Source organism: Lissotriton vulgaris, chromosome 10 (assembly GCF_964263255.1).
Source record: "Lissotriton vulgaris chromosome 10, aLisVul1.2, whole genome shotgun sequence".
In the NCBI taxonomy this organism is placed as follows: Eukaryota; Metazoa; Chordata; class Amphibia; order Caudata; family Salamandridae; genus Lissotriton; species Lissotriton vulgaris.
In genome coordinates this window covers 658874978-658896088 of record NC_141698.1, presented here as the reverse complement: position 1 = coordinate 658896088, position 21111 = coordinate 658874978, and the positions used below count along the sequence as shown (strand labels likewise).

The window sequence follows — 21111 nt, the reverse complement described above, 5'->3', positions numbered from 1 at the left end:
CTAAGTCATGTAAATACAAAACATATTGCTTTACAAATGCTATAGGTGTCACATTTGCAAAAGTTAAAACTATTGGCATTGAAAATGACAAAGCTATTAATTTCGCTATTTTCAAAACCAACACAAATAAAAAATTGGTCATTTACAATACCAATAGCTCAAACTTTCCTAATGCGAGACCTATTGCATTGCAAATGCTTGTTTGAGTCGGATGACAGCTGCTTGAAATGTAAGCAAAAGAACAGTGAATTCACAGTAGTATTTGGCAAAGGTTTGGCTTTTAACCTTTACTTAAGGAAGAAGGAAATACCATTAACAACTGTTAAAAAAAATGAGCAACAAATATTAGTACCTGTAATTCGAAAGACATGAGTGTGATATATCTTCTGTGTGCCTTTTAGACCCCCTTCAGTGAAATCAAAGCAATCCTACCAACATCTGCAAGCTTTCCTCAGGGGAGTTTAAAACACACTACCTGACATAGCTCGCAGCTATGCCTTCTTGTGCCCTGGCCCGCTGTCACATGTAATGTGAGCAGCAAAAGCAATGTACACTTGCTGGAAAGAAAAAAAAACACTAAAAACTCAAGCTCAAATACCAGTGGCAACATCCTACAAGATCCGGCTTTATAAGAAGCCTCATGGAAAGACACACTAGACTCTTACTAACTGCTTAGATAAACAAGTGCAGAGGGTGGGAGCGGAACGGGGGCTTGCAGAGGGTGGGAGGGGAACGGAGGCTTGCGGAGGATGGTAGGGGAACGGGAGCTGCAACACGAAATATAGTGGTGGTGATTCTAAAAGCAGCAATGAAGTGAAGGGTAGAGCATGTAGCGTAACAGTCAGAGCTGCTGGCTTTGGCTCTGAAGAACAGGGTTCAAGTCTCGGCATCTACTAAACGTTCTGTGATTCTGTGCAAATCACTATTTCCCAGTGCCTAAAACTACAACAAAAATTAAAGTTTAAAAGTATGTTAATGGACAGTAAGAATACAAAATACTGACTGGGACGAGCAGGAAACCATAAAAAAAATTTAAAAAAAGACGTACAAGCAGGGAGCTCACGTGCGCCAGCCATCGCAGTTGTTGCTGTTATTTCAGCAGAACCAATGTTGACAGTGCTCCGGGCAAAACTGATCCCTGCCATTGCATATGGGCACATAGCCTACCCTGGTGCATTTGACAAAATGGTCAACGCGGCCCAGGCGAAAGCCTATAAGATGGTGCTCCCTAGATACGCAAGGAATACCAGATTAAGGCTAGAAATAGGCCTTAAGCGACCTGAGCTGGTATTACTGGGAGACCTTTTAAAACTCTATATTAGAGTATTGAAAGCACCAGAACATTCGCTAAAGCACTCCCTAAAATCAATCTTTGATGAGGTGGGCTCCCCCTGGTACTCAAAGGTAGGACAAGCTATTGCAGCATTGAAAATCGAAATAAGGAGTTTGCCCCTGCACAAAATTCCTTTCTCAGCCTGGGCCCAAGCAGTTAAGCGCCAAGTCCGGATCATCTCCTTTGGACTTGACCTTGCATCTCTTCGGCAAAATCCACTAACCCAGGCCTTGGACAAATCATATATTCCAGGTAAACCCCAACCTTACCTGCAAGATCCAGTATCCACTTACGCGAGAAAGAAAATTTTGTACTTTCGACTTTTGGCCATCAGGATCATGGACTTCAACCCCAAATGGGCCCGTATGGATGGCACCTTGGCCTGTCGTCTATGCAATTACAGTGGAGAATCCTGGCTACACTTGCTGTGCTGCTGCACAAAGCTGGCCAATGACCGCCATCGCTTGCTGCTTCCGATTTTACGGAACACGGACTATAGAACTTGCAGAGAGGCTTCGGACTGGTGCCTCTCAGTCTCCACGACCTGTTTGATAGCCAGAGTTGGGAAATTTATATACCAGGTAAAAATGGCACTCGACTCCCACTTAACGGCATTTTCTGCAAAGTAACTGGAAGCCTTCCGCCCCAGTTATCCAACTTGGGCTGCTTTAAAGATCCACGAAGAATCCATCTTTCGTCAACAGCCGCTGGTACATGAATTGACTCTACCGAACTTTCATGTGCCTCCCCTCATCAGCTGGGAAACACTTGTACAACCTATACATCACTCCTTTTAAAAGAACTCTGTTTTGGACAGCTAATCAGGACTAATAGGTTAGTATTTTAACGTAAAGTGACTTTCACTTTTATGTTTGGATGGGACTTGTGTGAGGGGGGAGTCGGGACGTTCATAAAGCTTTTAATTTTTTTTTATACTGTAAAGATTTTAAGTAATCATGCAGTTTATTAATAAAATTGTCAATTATTTCAGGAATGCTGGCGGCCACGCTGAGTGCAGCAAGAACCAGCCTTCTTGGGCAGATGCCTGCACACTCTTTGTGCACATCACACCCGGCCTGTTTGGGTTACTGGGAGCTTTTTTTTTTAACAAGATGTGAGGGGCTGGATGGAGCAGCTAGCACAGGCAGATGTTTGTTTGTCCTATCTTGCCCCGACAGTCCTTTTCTGTTGGTTTGTTTACCTGTTAGGAGAGCAGCTCCTGCAAAAGCTGCTGGTTCCAAAACATGGTGAGAATAATATATGTGGAAAGGCTTCCCTGTGTCAGCTAGATAACCACATGGCTGACGCAAAAATAATAAACAAGACTTCAACAAGCCCAATCCCCCTTACAAGGAAGCCCAAAACGAAATGAATATCCTACCCAAAAAAAAGCCCAAGTGACGGTGGACATTGGAAAGTGCAAAAACGCTAACAAAAATACAAGCAACGGAGCAGGAGGCAGCAGCACTAACAGGTGTGGCATTAAGAGAAGTGGGAGGGAGGAATTCTATATTTACATGTAAGAAGCTATGGTGTCGAAGCTGAACACAGGCAAACAGTAACAGAGCAGGAAACCAAGAATAAAATAGTCTGCCAAAGAACAGATAAAGAACCATAGCGGAACGAGACAGTACTTACGTCCTGCTTTTTTGGTGGAATGGAAGAGAAAAGGGGGGACTAAGAGGAAGGACTGACTACTACAAAACATGGATTTTTAATGGACACTTAAACAAACAAATCAAAAACAGAGAGATGGCGTTAATCCCACAAGAGAAGTATACTAAAGTATACAAGAGGTTGTACGCTTACGCTCAACCTAAAAATGAATGCTTGATACTCCTTGCATTGTATAGCATGAATTATGTTGTATGTAAAAATACTTACTTGAAGTTTTCTGTCCTTGTGACCTCGTACAAAGGACTGAATAATTATTGCATTTTTTAATCTTCGTCTTTCTTCCTGAAAAAGAAAATAGGCAAAATACTTAAAAAGAATATAGTATTTCTTACAGCTGGCACAAGAGACCTCTGTTTGGAAATGCAATTAGCATACAGAATTATCATAGTAGGGTGCTTTCTACAAATCATAAAACTAAATTAAGTGCAGTATGCAGAAGAGGGAAATCTTAGCAGCAACAACACAACGCATTAAATCTTCATAGTGCAGAATTAAGAAATAAAGGGACAAATTAAACAATATATTTGGGACAAAATACCTGTAATGTACTTTATATACAGAGAAAGCTGCCTTCATCCTAATAAGGACCAAAAATGCAATCACTATTGAAAACAAAGGAGGGGGGAACCTGCAGAGCCCTTTTATAAGATTTTGGAACACGGAGGTGATATGCAAAATCCTCATTGCATACATTTCTAAATATTTAATTCTTTACAGTACATTATTCCCTTAAATCTTTTACACGTAAGATGCATAAGAAGAACCCAACACTAGCAAAAGAAACTCTGTGTGTGCATGTTAATCAAACTCACTCGCTTTTGGCTTGGAGTTTGTGGGTAACATTAAAAATTGCAAATGAAAAAAGAAGAGCTAATAGTTTAGATAAAGTGGAAAATATCCCTGTCGATATATGGTTTAGTAAAGGGGCATGTACCCCCTGTAGTAGGTTAATGTCGATAGGTATGTGTATGTATGAATTATTTTTTTTAGATTAGCAGACTGTATTTGTGTTGGGTGTTATATTGTAAAGTTTATTTTCACACGGATCTTAGAAAGCTCACAGGGTTCAATCAATAGGCTGTGTTACTACTTTGGTGTTGTGCCATGCTGATCCCCCTGTGTTCAGGACTACAGCCTTTAATGCACAAAGAGTGTCAAGAAGTGGTCAGACTTTATAACTTAGTATAAACATTTCACAACCAAAAACTTAATTAGAAGAGCAGCAAAGTAGGTTCGTCGAGCACCTGGAAAGTTTGTGATGAAAAAACACAAGGTGATATACAACTACAATGCATATCCATATTTTCTCTATTTTCAATGCTTTGGGATGAACATAGTGCGTGGTGTTTGGGTTAGTTAGTGTGTGTTGCGAATTACTGGAGGTGTTTTTTTTCCTTATTTCAAGTGACTTCTGATGTTAGAACTTGCTAGTAATCAAGAACACATATAGACTAATACATTGATATTACAGTCTTCCCTGAACACAAGGACACTGCGGTCAATAAAACGCTTTGTGAGCATGTGTTCCTGCATGAGGAGGCATGGTGGACAAAGAAAACCTCAATGGACTGGATCGCGGCTCAAAGCAATTACAAGTGGCTGAGATTAATTCACCCATCACTTTTTCTTTTTTCTCATCTGATCCGTACGGCATTGCCTAGTGACTGTGTGTGGATGTGGATGCCTGGATGTGAAGTTTTGCCACTGTGCATTTCGCCTTGCAGCGAACAATTCTAGTGGCTTTCTCCAACATTGCAAGTAATGATTTATTACATGAGTTTATTTCCCATTTGTAAGTTCATGATCCCTGTGGAGGAGATCCAGAAAGCTGCTGTCCACTCAAGCAAGATCTTCCACAAGGAGTGGCACTTGATAGGAAATTTCCCCGCTCCAGATTTATTGTGGAATTTTGAACAGCTGTATAGAGTGTATCCTGTGTGTATTTTTGTATACTTAGCAGTGATATTGGCTGCACAAACAACTTGGATTTGAATTTTTCTTTAAAAGGGTCAGAGACCTACAAGTCAAGTCAAGTCATAACATTTATATAGCGCACTACATACCCAGAGGGTTTCAAGGCGCTTAGGAAGGGGAGGAGGATTATTTGTCAAATATCCACGTTTTAAGCTGCTTTCTGAACGCTAGGTGATTCTGGGTGAGGCGAAGGTAAGCTGGGAGTGAGTTCCATGTTTTGGCAGCCAGGTATGAGAAGGATCTGCCTCCCATGGAGGTCTTGTTGATGCGAGGTACAGTGGCGAAGGCTTGGCTGGAAGAGCGAAGTTGGCGGGAGGGGGTATAAAAGGACAGTCGAGAGTGGAGGCACTCTGGTCCGATGTCGTAGAGTGATTTGTGTGCGTGGGTAAGCAGTCGGAAAGTAATCCTCTTATTGACGGGTAGCCAGTGGAGGTCTTTAAGGTGACCAGAGATGTGTTCGTTGCGTGGGATGTCTAATATGAGCCTGGCTGAGGCGTTTTGGATTCGTTGTAGTTTCTTCTGGAGTTTTGCGGTAGTACCTGCGTAGAGGGTGTTTCCGTAGTCCAGCCGGCTCGTGACCAGAGCGTGGGTGACTGTTTTCCTTGTTTCGGAGGGGATCCAGCGAAATGTTTTTCTGAGCATGCGAAGAATGTTAAAGCAGGAAGAGGATACGGCGCTGACTTGTCTGTTCATTGAGAGTGAAGAATCCAGGATGACGCCTAGGTTCCGTGCGTGGTCTGTCGGGATGGGTGCTTTTCCGAGGGCTTCCGGCCACCAAGAGTCGTCCCATGCAGAGGGGGATTTACCTAAGATGAGGACTTCTGTTTTGTCTGAGTTCAGTTTCAGACGGCTTTGTTTCATCCATTCGGCGACTTCTTTCATTCCCTCGTGTAGGTTAGTTTTGGCGGTGCTGGGGTCCTTGGTGAGAGATAGGATCAGTTGAGTGTCATCCGCGTAAGAGATGATGTTGAGGTTGTGTTGGCGGGCGATGGCCGCGAGGGGGCTCATGTATACGTTGAAGAGGGTGGGACTGAGTGAGGATCCTTGTGGTACGCCGCAGATGATTTCAGAGGCCTCGGACTTGAATGGTGGGAGGCGGACTCTCTGGGTTCTTCCGGTGAGGAACGAGGTGATCCATTCCAGTGCCTTTCCTTGGATTCAGATGTTTGAGGCGTTGTAAAAGGGTGCTGTGGCAGACTGTGTCGAAGGCTGCAGAGAGGTCGAGGAGGATGAGGGCGACTGTGTCTCCATTGTCCAGTAGAGTTCGAATGTCGTCTGTTGCTGCGATGAGGGCGGTCTCAGTGCTGTGTTTGGCTCGGAAGCCAGATTGTGAGGGGTCGAGTGATTTGTTGGCTTCGAGGAAGGTGGCGAGCTGGTTGTTGACAGCTTTCTCGATGACTTTGGCCGGGAATGGAAGAAGCGAGATGGGGCGGTAGTTTTTGAGTTCGGTGGGGTCTGCTGTTGGTTTTTTCAGAAGGGCGGTGAGTTCAGCGTGTTTCCAGTCTTCTGGGAAGGTAGCGGAGTTGAAGGAGCAGTTGATGACGTCTCGGAGGTGCGGAGCTATGACGGAGTCTGCTTTGTTGAAGATGTGGTGAGGGCATGGGTCTGTGGGGGATCCAGAGTGGATGGAATTCATCAGGCGGATGGTGTCCTCAGTGGAGATTGGGTTCCAGGCGTTAAGGGTGTTAACGGGGGGAAGATGGTCAGCTGATGGTAGGGTGGGTTGGCTTTCGGGTTGGTTGTCAAAGCTGTTGTGGATGTCAGCAATCTTGTTGTGGAAAAAAGAGGCTAGGGAATCGCAGAGGGTTTGAGAGGGGGTGATGTCGTTGGAGTTGGCCGAGGGGTTGGAAAATTCCTTGACGATGTTGAAAAGTTCCTTGCTGTTGTGGGCGTTGTTGTCAAGTCGATCTTTGAATGCTGTTTTCTTGGCTTTTCGGATCAGTTGGTGGTGAGTACGGATGGCGCTTTTGAAGGCGTCCTTGTTGCTGGTGGTGGGTCTTTTTTCCAGGCCTTTTCACGGGAGCGGCACAGTTTCTTGGACTTCTTGAGGTAGTCGTTGAACCATGAGGCCTTCTTGATGCCAAGTTTGTGTTGACGTTTTTTCAGTGGTGCTAAGTTGTCGGCGGTGTTGGATAACCAAAGGGTGAGGTTGGAGGCGGCTTCGTTGGCGTTAGAAGAGAGGGCTGGGGAGGTTTGAAGGAGCGATGTGGAGATCTGTTCTGTGGTGATTTTGTTCCAGTTTCTTTGTAGAGTTGGTTGGAGGTGGATGGTGGGTTTCGGCTTGTTGTAGGTGAAGTGAACGCAGCTGTGGTCAGTCCAGAGGAGATCCGTAGTGTGGCTGAAGGAGACATGGTTGCTGGAGGTGAAGATGGGGTCGAGAGTGTGACCTGCGATGTGGGTGGGGGAAGTGACCAGTTGTTTAAGTCCGAGGTTGGCGAGGTTGTCCAAGAGGGTGGCGGTGTTGCGGTCGTTGATCTTTTCAAGGTGGAAGTTGAGGTCTCCCAGAAGGATGTAGTCTTTGGAGGGGAGCGCGTGTGGGGTGATGAAGTCCGTGATGTCTTCACTGAATTTTGCGCGTGGTCCTGGTGGTCTGTAGAGGAGGGTGCCTCTGAGTGTGGTCTTGGGGTCGATGTGGATCTGGAAGTGAAGGTGTTCGGAGTTGGCGAGGTTGGCATCAGAGCTGGTTGAGATGCGGATTGTTTTCTTATGGACGATAGCGATTCCACCTCCTGTATGGTCGGTGCGGTCCTTGCGTGTGATCTTATAGTCATCAGGGATAGCGATGGCGATGTCAGGGGCGGAGGAAGCGTTCATCCATGTTTCCGTTAGGAAGGCGACATCAGGAGAGATGGTGTCTAGTAGGTTCCAAAGGTCAATGGCGTGCCTGTGGACCGAGCGGGTGTTGAGAAGGATGCATTCTAGGTGGTTGGGGTCGAGAATCTGTGTTGTGGTCGTAGCGGAGATGTTGTCGGTGCCGCTAAATTTGCAGGAGAAGCAGGAGAACGGTCCATGGGTGCGTCCAGGAGCGGCTTGGACGCAGTTGGGGACGCGACCGGGGTTAAGGGCTAGGAGGGTGGCGGCATAGTAGGTAACGCGGGGGGCTGGGCAGCGCGAGGGGCAGGGGGACTGGCGCTGGGCGCGGTCCAGGCGCGGACGGGCGTAGACGGGCTTACCTTTGGCGCACCTTCGGCGTGGACGCTGCGCGTTGGGACATCAGGCATTTAATGGAGAGTGGAAGGGGCGGAGCGTGGGAGGGGGATCTGGGAGGCGGGATCGAAGGGGGAGGGGCGGGCTGCAGGCACAACAAAATGGAGGGGGAGATAAACACCAACAGGACCGGGAAATGCGAGCTGGCGCTGGAGCAGGGGCACAATAGCAGTCTCAGATAAGTGAAAGCAGTGCGCAGCTTTCCTAGATGCAATATGCTAATCAGGCTCACCAATGTGTATTTAACACAATTCACGTACAAATCTCACTGAAAGCAGGGCAAAGCTGAGCGCCACGCGGCCAGAGCGTGTGCAGATTTAATAAGTGCACAATCAATAAACACAATTCACGTGGTTATTTCAATTAAAGCAGGGCAAAGCGCTACGCGGCCAGAGCGTGTGCAGATTTAATAAGTGCACAATCAATAAACACAATTCACGTGGTTATTTCAATTAAAGCAGGGCAAAGCGCTACGCGGCCAGAGCGTGTGCAGATTTAATAAGAGCAGAGACAATATTGCCAAATGAGCAGCGCTACAATACCACAATCAGCGCTATGGTTTCAGGAGGGAGGGTGGAGCGGCCGCCTCACACGGAGTCAGGCAAGTCACGGAGGTTCTTCAGCTGGGACGGTCCTGGTATCTCGTGGGTGGGAGGGGGATCTGGGAGGCGGGATCGAAGGGGGAGGGGCGGGCTGCAGGCACAACAAAATGGAGGGGGAGATAAACACCAACAGGACCGGGAAATGCGAGCTGGCGCTGGAGCAGGGGCACAATAGCAGTCTCAGATAAGTGAAAGCAGTGCGCAGCTTTCCTAGATGCAATATGCTAATCAGGCTCACCAATGTGTATTTAACACAATTCACGTACAAATCTCACTGAAAGCAGGGCAAAGCCGAGCGCTACGCGGCCAGAGCGTGTGCAGATTTAATAAGTGCACAATCAATAAACACAATTCACGTGGTTATTTCAATTAAAGCAGGGCAAAGCGCTACGCGGCCAGAGCGTGTGCAGATTTAATAAGTGCACAATCAATAAACACAATTCACGTGGTTATTTCAATTAAAGCAGGGCAAAGCGCTACGCGGCCAGAGCGTGTGCAGATTTAATAAGAGCAGAGACAATATTGCCAAATGAGCAGCGCTACAATACCACAATCAGCGCTATGGTTTCAGGAGGGAGGGTGGAGCGGCCGCCTCACACGGAGTCAGGCAAGTCAGGCAAGACCTACCTATATTGCAGCAAGTTCCAATACACTGATGTGCAGGGAACGCGGTTGTGGGGACCACTGACCTTGTATTGTGAGCTTATACATGTAAGCTCCCCAATCTACCAGAGATATGTCATATGGATGCTCACTTGCGGTTGAGGATGTGATGTCTGGTAAAGTGAAAGCAGCATTTGTAATGCCACCACTCTCTCTGGACAGAAGTAGGCTTTGCTTGTAATGAACTTGAGTGCTCTTCCCATGAATGTTTGTGTTTTGTGGAAACAAATGTGATTTCTTTGCACAGATTGTAAATAATAATTGATGATGAAGCTGAATGCTTTGGTGGGTGCAGGCAAAGTACTGCGCATGCTTGGTCTCCTTTACTAGTCAATAGTCCAGCTATGCAAAGACAAAATGTGACTACGCCTCAAGTGAGTTGACACTACAGCTAGGCATTTGGTGTTGTGATTTTAAAGGGCAAGACTTTAAACTGACAATTGATCAGGATAAGCAAGTAGGCATCCTTGATATCGAGTGTAGCCATTTGATCTTCTACGCCGATTAGTGGGATGATATTGTGCAGTGCTGTCATCTCGAAATTATGTAAGATAATTTAGTGGTTCAGAGCTTGTAGGTAGAGGATTGGGTGCAAAGTTCCACATTTGTGAGGATTTGGGAGTACAACCAGCACACTCATTGCACTTCTGTTTTGTTGGGATGATCTCTATTGCATCCTATCTGTCATCAGTGATGTCATTTGAGATGTCATCAGTGATGTCACTGACCATGTCATGAATGATGTAATATGTGACATCATCAGCAGTGGATTGCGGGCGCGCGAGTTATAGTTAGTACAACTAACTATAACGTGAGAATTTCAATGGTTTTGTACGAGTGAAATGTCCAACTAACTATAACACCCCTAAAACCTATGGGTTTTTCAGTGAATTTCTAAGGTTTTTTTAAATGCTAATTCCTAACTATAACATGTCTGAAACCTATGGTTTTTTCAGTGAATATATAAATTATACATATATATATATATATATATATATATATATATATATATATATATATACATACATACCTACATACACACACACACATACACACACGTAACATGGACTACGCTCAGACAGAGTGGACATATACAAATTTGTCAGAAAATTAAAACGGGCCAAGTATCATCTCCTAAGGAATAAGCAACAACCTAAAATAATTGAAAGTCAAATTGACGTGACAAACTTGCAGGTTTCTGATGTGAGGCTTCTATGAGCGCGCCAAGAATTGGAGCTAGAAACGCTTGGCATTTCTCAGCATGCAGGGGAACAACATTTGATTGAAGCAATGAATCTGGATGTCTATGATGACATTCATACGCCATTGAAGCGTGATTATACATTTATACCAGCATCTTCTAAAGACTGCATAGATGTATTTAGTGATTGAATTGTGGAAGAGGTAAAACTGCCATACTGACCTACAATGAAAAAGCAGGGTAAGCTGAATTACCAGCAATAGGCAAATAGGCATACCATAATCTCATAAAAAATGTGAATGCACGCAAACAGGTGATAATTCAGAGCGCTGATAAAGATGGGAACATTGTGCTTTGGCCTATGGAAATGTACACAGCTGAAGCCTATAAGCAGTTGAATGATCCAAATTGTTATATTAGGAGTGATTTTGAGAGTGTGACCAAAGTGAAAATGCAGCATCAATCTAACCTGGTGGAATCGAGAAACCAGGGTCTATAAACCAAGATTAATACCCATTTGTATGCAATGACTTCCCTAGAATACCTGTAATGTACCTCATACCAAAGATCCACTAAGACTCAAGGGAGCCGCCAAGGAGACTGATCATTTTCTGCCAGAAGGAGTTTGTTCGAGAACGCTTCTAGGTACATAGATCATTTTCAGAAAGGATGTTTTCGGAACCTACTTTTGTACAGGTGGTGATTTTTTAAAACACATATACGACATACCACGGTGTGAGGACTATTATTAATAACTTTAGATGGGTCAATATTATACACTAGTATCAATCATGAGGTTGGGATTCATGCAGTTGGGCATTTTCTGTAAACTAGATCAATCAGGTTATACAAACACACTTTGATGTTGTGGTCTATGATAAGATTGTGCCTCAACAATAACTATTTCCTTTTTAAAAACCAGGTATTCAAACAGGTACGTGGTACGGCGATGGGTACCTGCTTCGCCCCCAGCTATGCTTGTTTGCATATGGGCTGGTGGAAGGAGCAGGTGCTCATCAATGACCACGGGAAGATGTGGGAAGAGCACGTTACCAGCTGGTTACGTTTCATAGATGATCTCTTTGCCATCTGAAGATATTGTACCAGACTGCCACAGAGTTCACAGAACTAATTGATCAGAATGATTGAATCTGCATTTCATAGGTAGCAACAGGTAAAACTCAGACAGCATTTCTTGACTTACAAGTGTTTGTACACAAAGGTAAACTATAGAAAAAAAGACTAAGGGGAAACAAACCTTGCATGCTAACAGTTTTCATCCGGTTCATTTGTAGGCCAGCATCCCTTATGGGGAGCTTTTGGGATTAAAAAGGAATTTCAGTTGCATTGATGACTAGAATGTGGGCAGGGAGAAGATGGTTGGGAGATTTAGCCAGTGTGGCTACTTGGATGAATCCCTATCCACAGCAATAGTCAAGGTACAAGCCAAAAGTAGGGAATCACTACTCTTCCCTAATAGACAACAGAAGAAAGATAAACTGATTATCAGGCTACAAACCACCTTCAACAAACAGAAAGGGCAACTTTGGAAGATCATTCAGAAGCATTGGCACCTGATTAAAGGGGACCCAATCTTGTGACGTACTATTCCCAAATTCCCACAGATCACATACAGAAGAGCATTCTCCATGAGGGATACATTGGTGCATAATAGTCCGGAAGTTATTAAATATGGAATGTGTTTGCAGCAGGCCAATGGCTTCCATAGAAGTCATAGGTGTAAAGCTTGAGTCTATGTAGTGAATTGAAGTGAGTACACAACACCAACATCCTGCAAGATAAAGGGGTAATTTAACTATGAAACAGAATATGTAGTATATGTCTTGTCCTGCAAGTGTGGCATGCTATACATAGGCAGTACCATTTTACACGCCCACTGCAGAATTTTACAACAGTAAAAATAAGGACTAGGTGAATCCCGTGGCTAGACATATCCATGATTTCCACAGCGAGACCCTGGGCACCTAAACTATTATGTGATTGATGCTGTGCCAAGAGATCTGTGAGGGGTGGCAATCAGGAGAGATTATTGAGACAATTGGAGTGCCGATACATTGACAACCTTAATATTAAAATCTTGAATGGGCTAAATCCAGAAGAGGAATTATATTTGTTTTTATCAAATAGCTGACTAAGTAACCTCCCTGATAGAGCTATATTTTCATATTGTCTATGTCCAATGCAACAATGGATAATGATTTCTTAAGATGCAGTAATCGATTGAAAGAACAGCATTTTAATTGTCCCGGCGACCGAAACATTGAGTATTTGATTCAGGTTATATAGGGTGTATGTCAATTTAAGTAGTTTTGATATACTACTTCAACCTAAGAAGCATGCAAGATTTAATTTTAGCAGGGCTTAATATGAAAACATGAATGACAACAGATGTTATAGCATTGCAATATTTGATTTGGGTTTTGTTTAAAATTTTCATTTGGGTTTTGCTCTGTTTGTTCATATGCATGTTATCACCTGCTAATATGTAGAGTGTTATACAATCAATTGGATTTATTTTGTAGACCAAGATAGTCCAATATTAATTGCCCACAGGGGCTGAGTTCTGTCAACACAATATAATGCCAATATGGGCAAAATTATGTTCGATTACAAGTTTTAACTTCATGAATAAGCTTTAAAAAAAGTGTGGAAATGAAAATACATTGCCATTCTTTGGTAAAGTTCTAATTACGTATTCAATAGTAATGTATGATGAATGAACGTTTCCAGATATTTTATTTTCAAATATGGGTAACATGGTGCATCCAAGCATAGATTTGTGACAAAATAAATGAATAATGGATTCATATTTAACAATGCTGCATTGAAGCAGATACAAATTTAAATGTATTTCTTGAAATTATTTCTAAAATGTATTTTTGTTGTATGGTATACTTTTAAACATTCCAAGTACAAATTCCATTATCTACAATCACTGTATGGACGCATTAAAGTAATGTTGTTCTTTTAATATTGAAAATGTGAGAGTGATAAGACTAAGAGGTTCAGTCTTTTGTTGTTGTAATTAACACGTAGACAGTATTTGAAGGCATTCATGAAGGCGCCGCACATATGTGAGCAGAGTCACTGGGTGACTGAAACGAATATTGGGGGATGTTTCAAGCTGAATAAAGTGTGGGGAGATTTAATGGTGTCTGTGCCTGGGCCTTCATTGATTATTGGAAAACGGGCACTGGATTCATATGTATATTTTTTTTCCTGAGATTTAGGAAGAGGTCAAAACAATTGGGATTATTCATGACAACGTGCCTCAAGCAGTCAATTTTATCATACAAAGGTCCGTGCTTCCGGATTGACCAAGAGGCAGGGCACCTTTTCAGGAAAAGGGCAAGCGTAACTGGACAAAAGAGAAAATCACAAACATTAAAATGTTAGTTCTTATTACACAAATATTAGAACTGCAAATAAATAAGTTCCTAGAAAGGCAAAGTGACATGTATCTTTTTATCAGTTAGAGCAACCCTTTACAACTCTTTTCCACAATAATATTCACAATTCACAGAAGGAAAATTCTATATGTGAAATTAAACAAAGGAGTGATTTGGTTCAGAAAACAGTTAAGATTTATAAATCAGTAGTAAAACCACTACTTTGTTTACCAAACAGCAATAACTGCTATTCTTAACAAGAAAAGCGTAGAAATCGAATGGAATTTGACAGAGTTCCAAATGACCATCTAAACAATTTTGCAATGGTATGCAGTGTTTGCAGTACATTTCGGAACTACCTGCATGCATGTTACATTGAAAACCCAAAATGTAACGTTCAAGAGTTTTCTTTTTTACCTCTCTTTTCCGTCTTTCTTCCTGTGTCCGATGCAGAAGAGATGACTTTTCTTCCTGTAAAAAGAAAGGTAAATAAATCAAATTTTTTGCTATCCTAAACGTTATTCACTAAATGTGTAATGATAACTAATAGAAAAGAATTTGAATTACAATGTGAAGATGGGTTTTAATAAAATGCATAATTGTTTTTACACAATATAATTAACTGATAATGAATTCTAGATATTTTGTTGAGAACAGTGTTTATTTTAACATTGAAAATGTTGGCCTCGATTTTAAAATGGCTGTTGCTTTCTACAGTCATCTTCCCTTGTACGTAGTCATCTTTCTGTCCTTTCTTCACCACGTTCTCAGCACACAACAGTTACAATGTTTTGAAACACAAGGTCATTCAATGCAACAGTCCTGTGTTTGACTGAACACACATTGTGTAAAACAGCAAATACACAAGATAAAACATCACAAAATAGTTAAAACAACAAGAGCGTAATATTATGAAATGTAGCCCCATATTTAAGATGTATCCTTCAAATATTGATAACAGTCTGGTGCGCCATGTTTTTTTCCTGGCAATTAGAACACTATTATTCTTAACTAGTTACTTAATGACAGATTTGAAGGGTTTGCACAGACTCTCTGATAAAAGTGTGTCATGGAAATCTAGTACCATTTCAAGATTAACAATGTCAGTCTCTCATGTACAACATAATGCTCTCTTCTCAAGCTTCGTTTTCATGCTGTGTTAGCAAAGCGTTAGGAAAGTTAATTGTTTTAAGGCCTCCTTTTTTGTGACCACAAAGTGATTCTCATGAGAACTTAACCTTGAATTTGCAACAATATGTGTACTAACTATTGAGATATCTCAGGAACACCGGGATGGGAACTGCATTACATCAATCTGTTGAACAGTGGTGACAAATGTGATCGTAAACAACATCATTCTTTCTTTAATATGATTGGACGGGATTATGAAACCACTGCACATTCACACAAAATGTGGGACTCTTTCGTAGAATTTCCTATAAAAGAGGTCACATTCTGAGACTTGTGGGCTCACTCTCTCCTGATTTTAAAAGGCAACACTCAGTCAGTTTGACCACTGATTTATGACTTACTTACTTGAGCTGAATAGTACTTTGTTCTGCTATTTCATTATTGCTTTTTATTCTGAGCTTCATGCTTTTATATGAAAAATAACTAACTGACCGACTCCTTGCCATTTATTGTGCTTCCTGTAATGCCTTTAATTTCAATAACCCTTCCTAGTTTTCACTAAAATACTTGTCAGCCTTTATTGTGAAGCTTAATGTGCTTTAAATTTAATTCTGAAATGTTATTTTTTTTTTTTTACTTTTTTTATTGAACAAGTACAGGTGGAACAGTCATCGCATATAGTTAGTTATTAGTTGCGGCAGTGTCACATTTTCGCAAATCAAGCTGTTACATTATACAGGATATTACTTGTGGTGGGACAAGACATTAGCTGTCTATACATATCAAGGTGTCAATGGTTCATCAAGGGTGGGGATATTTGGGGGTTCACAAAGATTACCATGATAAACATTCCATTTAGTCCAGAGCGCTATCTATTTTCGGGGGCAGCCAAGTGCTACATATATCGTCTTTTCCCTTCCCATACACCAGTCCATATCTGCCTTCCAGGAGCTCAGCGTTGGTGGTACCACCGCCCCCCACAAACAGGCGATGTTCCGAGCGGCTACCATATGACCAAGCGTTGCCCAGAGTTTGCCTTTGGTATTAAGGTCCATGGGCTCCCAGACATTTAGGAGACATCTCTTGGCTTCGGGTCGAAACTACATTCCCCATACTGTACTCATACATTTGTGTACTTTTTTCCAATAGTTTTGGATTAACTCACACTCCCAGATAATGTGCAGAAAGGAGCCTTCCAAGCCACATTGCCTTTTACACAGCCCTTCCTCACTTCTGCCCCTCAATACCAGCCTAGGGTCGGAGAGATATCATTGATGTAAAATCTTTAATTGGACCAGCCTTAGCTTGGCAGAGATAGCGGCCCCCCTTGGAGATGACAGTGCCTCCTGCCATTCCTCGTCGTCCAGCTCCAGGCCATCCCGTCCCCATTTCTCCCTCAATGATACTAGGGGATCTGGAGTGTTGTGCATTAGCTTCTTGTATGTGAGGGAGATAACTTAGTCCGGCAAGTATTCATCCAGCAGTCTATCTTTAAGGGGCGAAGACTCCTGGAGGGAGGTCCCCGCCGGGATGTTAGATTGAAAGGAGTGTCTGACTTGAACATATCTACAATATTCCGAATTGGGTAGTTCATACGTCTGTTGGAGTGAGGCGAATGAGACTACCCAGTTTGTTCCCATAAATCCCCAATTCGGGAGAGAACAATTAGGTCCCATTTATCAAACCCCTTGGTTCGCCCCAGCGTACCCAGGCACTCGGAGTCCCAGAGTGGAGTGGCGAGTGTGAGTTTTTTAGCCCATCCTAAATTACGATTTACAGTATGCCAGATTTGGACTGAATGTTGTGTGGGTCTGGAATAGAGCGCCCTGGTGAAGCCGCCACCTAGGAGTACCCATTTGTCCATCCTGTAACCCGGGTCGTCCCACTGCGGTAGGTGCAATGGTTGATGGCCGAAAGGTGCACTGCCCAGTAATATTTTTTAATATCAGGATGTGCTATACCTACATCATACCAACTGAGCTTTAGTTTGTGAAGTGCTATGCACAGTTTATCATCGCAGAGTAAAAGGCTCTTTGGGTGGTTTCAATGTCTTTAAAGAACCTGGGTGGTACTCGGTCTGGGAAGTTCTGCAGAGCATATAGGAAACGAGGTAATGCCATCATTTTAAAAAGCGCTGCTCGTCCCAGTAGGGATAGTGGTAGCGTCTTCCAGGTAGCAGTGTCTTGTTTGAACCTCTGCAGAGGTGGGAGGAGATTCCATTCGTAGCGGAGTTTAGCATCAGTTGTGATGAAAATACCCAGATATTTAAATCCGTCCGTTGCTGTCAGGATCGGGCAGTCCCTTGGGAGGAAGGGGAGATCTCCATGCAAGACATATAACAGCAACTTGCTCCAGTTAATTCTGTAGCCAGAGTTTCTCCCGAAACTTGTGAAAATGTCCAGGACCACCCTCATTTACTTCCGAGTGGTGGCAAGGTATAGAAGGATGTTGTCTGCATAAAGTGAGATTCGATCTTCACACCCCTCAGCCCATTTAAGTCCCCTGATGGAACGGTCCCTTCGTATCCAGGCCGCCAGTGGCTCGAGGGACAGGGCAAAGAGTAGGGGCGAGAAGGGGCATCCCAGCCGCGTCCCCCTGCCTAGAGTGAACACTTCTGAAATGTTATTGTTCACTACCACTTGGGCCAACGGTTCTGTGTAAAGGAGCCGCACCCACCGATAAAATTTGGGGCGAAGCCCAACTTTTTAAGGATCGCCATTAAGTATGCCCATTCAAGCGTGTCAAACGCCATTGTGGCGTCTAGCAAGACCACTATTGCGTCTTCCTGGATGGTGGCCTGACGCCCCAATACGCTGCCCCCCCTGGAATAAACCTGTACCAATACCCTCCTTGCTTTTATCATGTAAAAATTCATTAAATGCACACTACAATCTACAGAATTCATGTAAAGGAAAGTGATAATGTGGACAGGTTTTTAAGTCTGGTCTAAGTTACCAGTGTTTGTGAATATTCTAAATGCCCCTTTTCTTTATCTTCATGATTTGCACTTCCCACCACCACTATCCTATTTTCCTTTCCTTTTTGCGCGCAACCTATGACTATTTGAAGAAACAGTCTTTGATCATTCCAAATAAATATGTTGTTTTGAAAATCCACTTTACATTGTGGCGCTCTTCTATGTGTGGGTTCCTAATATAGACAAGCATGAAAAGAAGTGAATATGCTACTTACCAGTATGCATCTGTTCTTGGCATGTAGGGCTGCTAACATTCATATCTGTGCATAGATCGCCGACTAGTGTTGGGTACGGATGATTGCACATTGTTGTCCTGGAAGAGTCTTCGAAGTATCACGAGATAGGTGGCTCCTCCCCTGGACTACAGTGCGCATGGGCATCGACTCCATCCCCAGATTGTTTTTAGCCATTGTGCAGAGTTGGAGTGAAATAGTGTAAATGATGACCATGGTAATGTTTGAATGCAAGAAATTACCTGCAGCCGCTACGGGCGCCGGGGAGGAGGGCGGGCGATATGAATGTTAGCAGCCCTACATGCCAAGAACAGATGCATACTTGTAAGTAGCATATTCAGTTCGAGGCATGTGGGCTGCTAAATTCATATCTGTGCATAGAATACATAGCAGTCCCTCCATTAACGGCGGCCGCCCGTGCCGGCTGCAGAACTTTGAAAAAGAGTTTTAAGAACAGCCTGACCTACAGCTGCCTGCTGTTTGGAATGCACATCTACACAGTAGTGTTTGGTAAAGGTGTGTGGAGTAATCCACGTGGCTGCTCTACAAATATCTTCCAAAGGAATATTACCCAGGAAAGCCATGGAGGCCCCTAACTTGCGTGTGGAGTGGGCCCTGGGGGGGACCGTTAAAGTGCGCTTAGCCTTGTGGTAGCAAATTTGAATACACTTAACGATCCACCTGGCTATTCCTGCCTTGGAAATGGGGTTGCCTTTGTGCTGTGCTGAGAAGGCAACAAAATAGCTGTTGTGTCTTTCTAAAGCTTTTGGTCCTGTCAATGTAGTACAGTAATGCCCGTTTGACATCAAGCGTGTGGAGCATTCTTTCTGCTACTGTTTCAGGGTTTTGAAAGAATGTGGGTAGTTCAATGGTTTGATTGACATGAAACTGCGACACCACCTTAGGGAGAAACTTAGGGTTAGTGCGCAGCACTACCCTGTTAGGATGAATTTGAATAAATGGCTCTTGTATCGTGAGCGCTTGTAGCTCACTAACACGCCGTAGCGACGTGATGGCAATGAGAAAAGCCACTTTCCATGTCAAGAACGGAATCTCACAGGAATGTAGAGGCTCAAAGTGTGGTCCCATCAACCTGGTGAGGACCACATTGAGGTTCCACACAGGAGCTGGTGGGGACCTGGGGGGATGACTCGTTTCAGCCCTTCCAAGAATGCTTTGATGGCAGGCACCCTGAAAACTGAGAGGTGCTGCCTGTTTTGGAGATAAGCCGCTATGGGGGTAAGTGTATCCGAATGGAAGCATACGCTAGATGACATTTGTAAAGATGCAACAAATAGCAGATGATATTAGGAATGGATGCATCTAGCGGGTTGATATGATGTTTTGTACAGTAAATGACAAACCGCTTCCATTTTGCCGCATAGCAAGCTCTGGTTGTTGGCCTTCTTGCCTCCCGGATGATGTCCATGCATTCCGGGGGCAAATCAAGGTAGCCAAACTCTAAGACCTCAGGAGCCAGATCGCTAGGTTCAGCTGTTGCGGATCTGGGTGCTGAATGTCGCCATGGTTCTGCGTCAAGAGCTTGGGAGTGAGGCGTAACCTTTGATGCGGTACCACGGAGAGTTCCAGAAACGTGGTGTACCAAGGCTGGCGTGCCCACGTTGGAGCAACCAGGATGAGTGTCATCGAGTGTTGCAGCAGCTTCCGTGCCACCAGCGGTATGAGAGGGGCTGGGGGAAAAGCGTACGCAAATTTGCCTGACCAGTTCATCCATATCGCATTGCCCTGCGACTGTGGGTGTGGGAACCTGGCGGCGAAGCTTGGGCATTTTGCGTTCTGCCTCGTGGCAAACAGGTCTATCTCTGGATGACCCCACTGCTGGAAGTACGGGTGGAGTACTTATGGATGTAGCTCCCACTCGTGTATTTGGTGGCTGTACCTGCTGAGCAGATCCGCCATCTGATTGTCCACGCCTGGGAGGTGTTCTGCCATGAGGAAGATGTTCCTCTGAATGGCCCACTTCCACATGCCTTGAGCCAGATGAGACAACTGTGGAGAGTGTGTGACTCCCTGCTTTTGGATATAGTACATTGCCGTCATGTTGTCCGTCCGGATCAACACGACCTTGTTGCACAGATGTACTTTGAAGGACTTCAGTGCCATGAAGATTGCCATCAGTTCTAAGTAGTTGATGTGCATCTTCTTCTGCTGTGTCGACCATAGCCCCTGCACCGTGTAGTGGAGTGCATGCGCTCACCAACCCTGGAGAGATGCGTCCGTTGTCAGGATGATTTGTGGCACAGGCTCCTGGAACGGTCGGCCCTTGCAAAGGTTGTGTGGAGTCCACCAATGCAGAGAGTTTTATGCCCGACCCGTCACCAACACTAGGTCTTTCAACTGCCCTTGAGCCGGAGTCCACTGGCGCGCCAAGCATTCCTGGAGCGGACGCATATGCAAACTCGCGTGCGGGACTATGAAGATGCAGGAGGCCATCATGCCTATCAACTGCATAAACACTCTCGCAGGGAGTGAGTGCTGCGGTTTGAACCTCTGTATCAGCGACTGGATGTTGTTGATCCTCGCTGGGTTTGGCTGAGCTGTAGCAGCCAGAGTATTTATAGTCGCGCCCAAATACTGCCGCACATGGGCTGGCTGAAGGTGCGACTTTGGGTAGTTGAGCGAAAACCCCAGACTGTGAAGAAGGTGAATAGTGCGGGACATGTCTGCGGCGCACTGCTGTGC

At 44.1% G+C, this 21111-nt stretch overlaps 1 protein-coding gene across 4 annotated transcripts in view; it reads right to left on the bottom strand.

Moving 5' to 3' along the window:
* Nucleotides 1-21111, bottom strand: part of UBE3C (ubiquitin protein ligase E3C) — a 1218167-nt gene that overhangs the window by 1121191 nt on the left and 75865 nt on the right. For all 4 annotated transcript variants that reach the window (XM_086941492.1, XM_086941495.1, XM_086941493.1 and 1 more), the window contains 2 exons: nucleotides 14485-14538; nucleotides 3218-3292 (listed from right to left, as the gene is read on the bottom strand). In XM_086941492.1, the coding sequence (XP_086797618.1) occupies nucleotides 3218-3292; nucleotides 14485-14538 (129 nt within the window). The remainder of the gene's footprint in view (nucleotides 1-3217; nucleotides 3293-14484; nucleotides 14539-21111) is intronic.